This window comes from Lagopus leucura, unplaced genomic scaffold (genome assembly GCF_019238085.1).
Source record: "Lagopus leucura isolate 7727_CA_CO unplaced genomic scaffold, USGS_WTPT01 Super-Scaffold_100045, whole genome shotgun sequence".
NCBI classification, from domain to species: Eukaryota; Metazoa; Chordata; class Aves; order Galliformes; family Phasianidae; genus Lagopus; species Lagopus leucura.
The window spans coordinates 944,015-950,014 of record NW_024962292.1 but is presented as its reverse complement, the minus strand read 5'-3'; the positions used below and the strand labels follow the sequence as shown (position 1 = coordinate 950,014).

Genomic DNA, 6,000 nt, shown 5'->3' with positions numbered 1-6,000 from the left:
TTTCTGACTGTTAATGGCGAACCACAGAGTAATATCGCTCCAGCAATTTTCATGCGACCTAAAATCTAAGCTAGAAACTGACACGTGTTCATTCTGCGACTCCAAAATACTGAAAGGTGTAATCACCAGTGCCACAGTTTGGCAACTGCCATGTGACACTGCTCAATACCACTTGATGTGACCTTCAAAAGCCCTGGCCGGGTGATTTATTCCTGCCCCACATCTCTAAACATTCAGAAGAAATGCAAATTGCCTATCCTGCACCATGAAAGAATTTCACCTAAGGATCTTAGAAAGAGAGTATGAAAGAAATCCGGACTTCACGGCTCCAGTTCGCTCACCACCGTGACCTCTTCCACTCCCGCAGGCTTGGGTCTGCTCATTGCCCCCCCAGAGTAAGCTGCAAGAAAGCATCCGGCAGCTAAGGATGTCCTAGATGGAGGAAACCCTTAGCTGTCCATCTCCTTGAGAAGTTCGACACGAGGACAGCTGGAGCGGGCAGCTGCCGGGACTCGGCCATGGCTTGAGGCTGCACGGGGCCCTCACTGCCGGGGGGCTGACCAGCCCATGTCACTGAAGGGTCCCTCGCCCGTGGCCGACCTGGGAGGAGGGCCACAGGGTGTGCAGAGGTCAGAATCGGTGTCCGATTCCCCTTCCGCAATGTAGGGTCTGATTTTGGCCACGGCCGCATAGCAACCGTTGTTAAGGATGTCCAAATTCTCTTTGGACTGGGAAATACTAAAGCCGCTGAAAGAGCGCTCCAGTTCCTCGTGGTCTACCGAGGGGATGGAGATGGACGTGTCGCTGTCTCTCAGGGCGCTCTCGTGGTGTTTGGTGGTAATGTCTTCGTTCCGCAGGTACTCTGCGCTCGCCCTGTGCCCGCCGCTGTAGGCTGACAGGGAGCGCTCGTGGGAGGGCGGAGGTGGGATGCGGACGAGCGAGCCGGGGTCTCCGACGGGCGAGGAGCCGTGACTCTGCCGCTGGTAGGGCTGCTGCTGGCACGACGTCGAGGGCGGGCACGAGTTGGTCGGGGCCGGCGGAGCTGAGAAGTTCTTCTGACCCATGGAGCTGGTGGACCTGATGATCTTGATGATGCAGCCGTTCTTGTCGATGTGCTCCCTGCTGTCCTCGGGGCTGTGGTAGGGAGGGGCTGGGTCTGGCTCTTTGGAGCCGAAGTAGGCCTCCGTCTCCGTCGGTGGGATACCCATTCTCTGCATGTAAATGTTCACCAGGAAGTCCAGCTTCTTCTCCATCGACTGAACCTGCAAAACACCACATTCCAGCACTACATCCTGAGGATGAGCAGCTTCCAGTCCACCAAGGTACAAACGTGGGCCTGGACTTTACTGCCTACCAACCTACACCAACGCGGAACTTTCAGTACATATTTGTCATATTCTGAAACAACCTTTAATTCTCCTCCTCGTTACTGTGACTCCTTCATCTCCTGTGATCTCTCTGTCACGCATCAAATTCCAGGAAAGCTGAAGGACACTTAAATCCTTCCCCCATCTCTCACTTCCTTGCTGCATCTGGCCCTTGCCTGGGCTCAGGTGCTCAGTGGGATTTCTGGGTCTCACTCTCTGGGAGGATTTCCATGCTCAGCAAGGCTGGCAGCTGCAGCAGCCAGGCTCATGGGCTCGTCTAACAGAGTGGCACCGTGCCACCTTCAAAAACAGATTTTTGGTAGACTCTTCAAAAAAGAAACAGAAAGCCTGTAAGAAACAGACTTCTAAATGCCTGAATCTGTTCTGAGGCTTTGAAGACATTTCACGGCCTTTCATAAAACCCATTGCTTCCTTTGCAAAACATTGTTTGCTCTTAGTTTTGCTTCCAAATGATCATATCCAATTGGAATGAAACAAACAAACAAACAAACCCAAACCCCAAACAACACCACAATGCAGGTAATACCCATTGACAGGAACCCTTCACACCCCAACGTACCTGTTTTTCAACTTTCCCAAGTCTGCCCATCATGCTGGGGTCTTCAGGCAGCTCCCCCTCGGCTGGGCCTTTGGTCCGATCCTTGTCGGTCATGGAGGATCCTCTCCCAACGATCTGGTCAACTCTACCAGGATCAGAAAATCCCCCCACCCCCGGAAAAGGACTGGAGTCAGTCGGAGGCAGCAGGCGAGGGGGCTTTGCTCATCGCGCCTCTGGGGGATAAAGCAGCAGCCTTTCTCCCCGCTAGCACTCCAAATTACTCACAGACACGCAGTGGCACTGAAGTGTTAATTCAGATGCAAAATTCAGAGCAGTATTAGCAGAGTTTGAAATTATCCGTTTCTGTTTATACAGATAAAATCTGGCACATTATGCACAGTAAATTTACCCGCTGCAAAGAATCGCTGTAGCTGGCTTTCTTCCAAATCAATTAGCTTTTTATTTGCACTGAGGCCGTATTATTTTGGGGGAAGATCAAGTTTTCTGTCTAGCATATGTTGGTGGGATTGTTTTTCAGTCTTTGCAGAAGTCTCTTCTCCTCGATGCAAATGTAGGCGCGTAATTCTCATGTCCATGAAAACGAGCCCCTTGCCCTCAGATCCAAACAAACAGCTGTGGTACTGTTTTAGTGGAATTATGCTGAATTTGGTCATAACGCACCAAGCAATACCAAATTGCCTCCATCTCAGTGCTGCTGCAGCTCTCACCTGTATCATTAGATGTTTTCTATTAGCAGGGCTCCACACTGTCAACATCAGAGGACGTTCTTGCAGCATGTGCAGCTAAAGCTACTGGGCACACTGTTTGGTGACAAGTTATTCACACACGTTACATTTGCACTTTCTCCTTCCCAGTCCAAAAATAACTGGGTTCATAAACACCTCAGGAAAGAGGAGAGCAGAGCCAATTTGGAAGCTGGAAGTCAATTATCTGATCCCTCCAAAGCCAGGGAAGCAACCCAGTTTTGGAATGGGTTCTTAATGGCAGCCTGGTTCATAATACAATTCTATGCCAGGCAAACTTTACTCTTGCATAATGCACCAAAAGTAAGGGTGGCAAGGGAAAAGAAGGGTTAATTAATCTGACTGAAATCAAGTTGAGGTATCTTGAGTGGAAAACTCAAAATGCTTCTTACGCAGTTCTGCTGTGTGGGCCATGGGTCCATGCACCAGGAGGAGGAAAAGGAAGGAGCTGAACACAGACAGACGGGAAAATGAACAAACAAAAAACAAGGAAAGGAATGAGATGTGAGGCTATTTCCAACACAAGAGCCATCTGTTTTCTTCACACGTGACAGGGACTTAGTATGTATGTTAGCTGTTGACGTAAAGGGACAGATATCAGTGGGAATAGACCAACGCAGCTCCCTTGGGTTATATCAAAGCGACAGCAGTTTGCAGCACCAGAAGATCTGGCTCAAAGGGATGAAGTGGGTGAGCACATCACACCAAAGACAGAAAATATAAGCCAACCATTGTTTTGGAGTTTATCTTTGATCCCAGAACATCCTTCATTTGGGCAAGGATGCGACAAAATGCCATTCAATTTAAAAAGTCATGTTTGATCCTTTGCTTAGCAACATAAGCACAGCAGTGCAAGGAGCACCAAGTGCTGTAATTACAAGTGTGAGGAATATGCATGCCTTATTTCTCTCTTGTAATGGGAGAAGCAAATTATTGACACGTACAGGAACTCCCAACAAGGGATGCAATTACTGACACGACATACAGCACAAGAAATCCTACAACAACGTTGCTACCATGTAAGCAAAGAGGTATTAAATCAGATACCTCGGGCTACCTTGGTTTGGAATCACAAGTCAAGGCGTAGTACAGCCACTGTATGAACTCCTGTCCTGTATGCACAAGCAAGTAAACTAGTAAAGCAATGAACATGCATTTTTAAGAGGCTCAAAGCCTAATTGCTACCGAATACTGGGGAAGGCCAAGAAAGATCAGGGTACTCTGCCACATCTAGCACAATGCTAACACCAAAATGTGTGTACTAGTGAAAATGAAATGTCCTTCAACAGCTGGGGAGTAGAGCAGGGAGGCAGGACAGTAACACCGAGGAAAACCAAACACGGCCATCTTACTGTATATTGTAATAGCAGAGAGAGTCTCTTGCAACCTTATTTCTAATTTGGCAGAATTTGAGGAAGGACTTCTGCTTTCTTTCACATCTTTAAAAGATAAGCTATCCAGTAAGTGAGCCTCACAGGACCCAAGGGAAGTACAGGTTGGGTGTACTTCACAGATGGAGTGATCAACCACCCCACACAGAGAAGCTGTGTGGCGGGATACAACTTCCTATAGACCTGCTGTGATTCGTAAGCAGAGCTTCACAGAACTCATCCATAAGGCATTCAGAAGCCCTTGCATATCCTTGATAGCAGAGCCTGACAGAACTCCTGTCAGGATCATTCCGTTCCCAGCTATGCCACGATCCAGCCGTAACATCTTCTGCAGCCCTGAGAAACCAGAGCCTGATGTCACCTTAGTCTCATGGACGTTGGGGTGCTGGCAGCTGTGGAACACTGGCTTCAGTGCAGAAAAAGGTGAAGTGAGCCCTGGTGCCTGGTAGGAGAAACCAGGCTCAAGATCACTCATTCCTTTGCTCCTCATGGCAGAAGCCAGAAACCTGTGGAGAGTGCTCCTACCCTCAGCAAAATGGGGAATTTTCCTTCTGCCTTGTCTGATAAAAGAGGAATTTCCTCTTGAGAACCCAACGGTGCTAAGGCAATCTCATCTGAGCACTGCAAAGGCACAGTCATTAGCAAAGGGCAGGTGGCCCTTCTAGCCACTCTGAAAGAGTTTGTCTTATCCAAACCGGGCAACAAAGCTCAAAAGACCAAGAATGGATACATTTCACCTTTGCAAGCGGTGAGGAATAGTGTATATTCTTATGGCATGACAAGGGACCACGTATCTTCCCAGAGATGCCAAACCCCCTTCTGCACTACATCTCACGGGCAACCTTGTGCATTCCCAACATTATCTTGGCTGTGCTGAAGACACGTGTGCAGAGGGAAGCCCTCAGCTGGGGCTTCAGAAGAGGCAGACCCACGCTCTTCCCTTCACAGCAGAAGATGATTCCAAGATTTCTAGCGATGCATGACAAGCTGTGCCATCTGCTGCCTGTGACACGCTCTGCTGGGTCTTAGTTTGGGAGGGGGAGAGAAGGGCGGTTGCTCTTTGAAGTGAACTTTGATATCTTTCCTTCTTTCTCATGATATAAAAAAAATGTAAATTCTTGCATCAGCCACAGTGCAGGTTTTCTCATGCTTCATTATGCTTCCATGCTGACAGTACATGCAAAGAGGTGTAATATGTCACCCTTGGGCCAGAAGCAGACATCAAAAGGTCAAACGGCTCAAATGAGATAAAAATGAAGTGTTTGGGAATATATATTCAATTACTTTCTGTTTTCTTTATCTGTTTTAATTATATTTCTTTTAACACAATCCAGGCATTGAAGCCAAACCCCCTTCATCCATGTCACGTGACTGCTCCTTACCTCCCCATTTTTCAATCAAGTTCGCTCTAGACGCATTTTGACCAATATTCTGTTGCCTATGAATTCCAACTGAATTGCAGCTATTTCAAAACAGGTCTACCTTAAATCAGCCACTGGGAGGAATTAAACCCAATTCTCTGTGTGGGCAACATTTGGCTAAAACAGGGATGTGCTGAAAAGGAAGAGCAACAGCTAAGCCTGACCCAGAGTTTGGACCTCCCCGCCTTGCGCCCATCCTACATGCAGAACATTCGTTTCCACGTGGAAATCTTGCCCAGCCCTTCAAGGCTGGTTGCATCTAAAAGGTTAATGGAGCAAAATCCAGTTGAATCCCTATTTTTTAATTTCATATCAAAACATTGGTCCAGATAAAAGATTTATTTTGTTTTTAAAGATTAGTTTGGGCCTCATCATTTGAGGGAGGGAGAACTGGAGAAAAAATGCTTTCCTGAAAGCATCTTTCTTTTTTTTTTTTCCCAAGCATGAATTTTGGGGCTCCTGGAAAATTCTCTACTTATTTTACTTTATTTTTGAACC

General features: G+C 47.5%; 1 protein-coding gene across 5 annotated transcripts in view; it reads right to left on the bottom strand.

Annotated features, from left to right (window-relative positions):
- Positions 1-542: 542 nt before the first annotated feature.
- KCNQ2 (potassium voltage-gated channel subfamily Q member 2) overlaps positions 543-6,000 on the bottom strand; it is a 57,079-nt gene continuing 51,621 nt past the window's right edge. For all 5 annotated transcript variants that reach the window (XM_042884757.1, XM_042884756.1, XM_042884758.1 and 2 more), the window contains 2 exons: positions 1,948-2,071; positions 543-1,262 (listed from right to left, as the gene is read on the bottom strand). In XM_042884757.1, coding sequence (XP_042740691.1) covers positions 543-1,262; positions 1,948-2,071 — 844 coding nt within the window. The remainder of the gene's footprint in view (positions 1,263-1,947; positions 2,072-6,000) is intronic.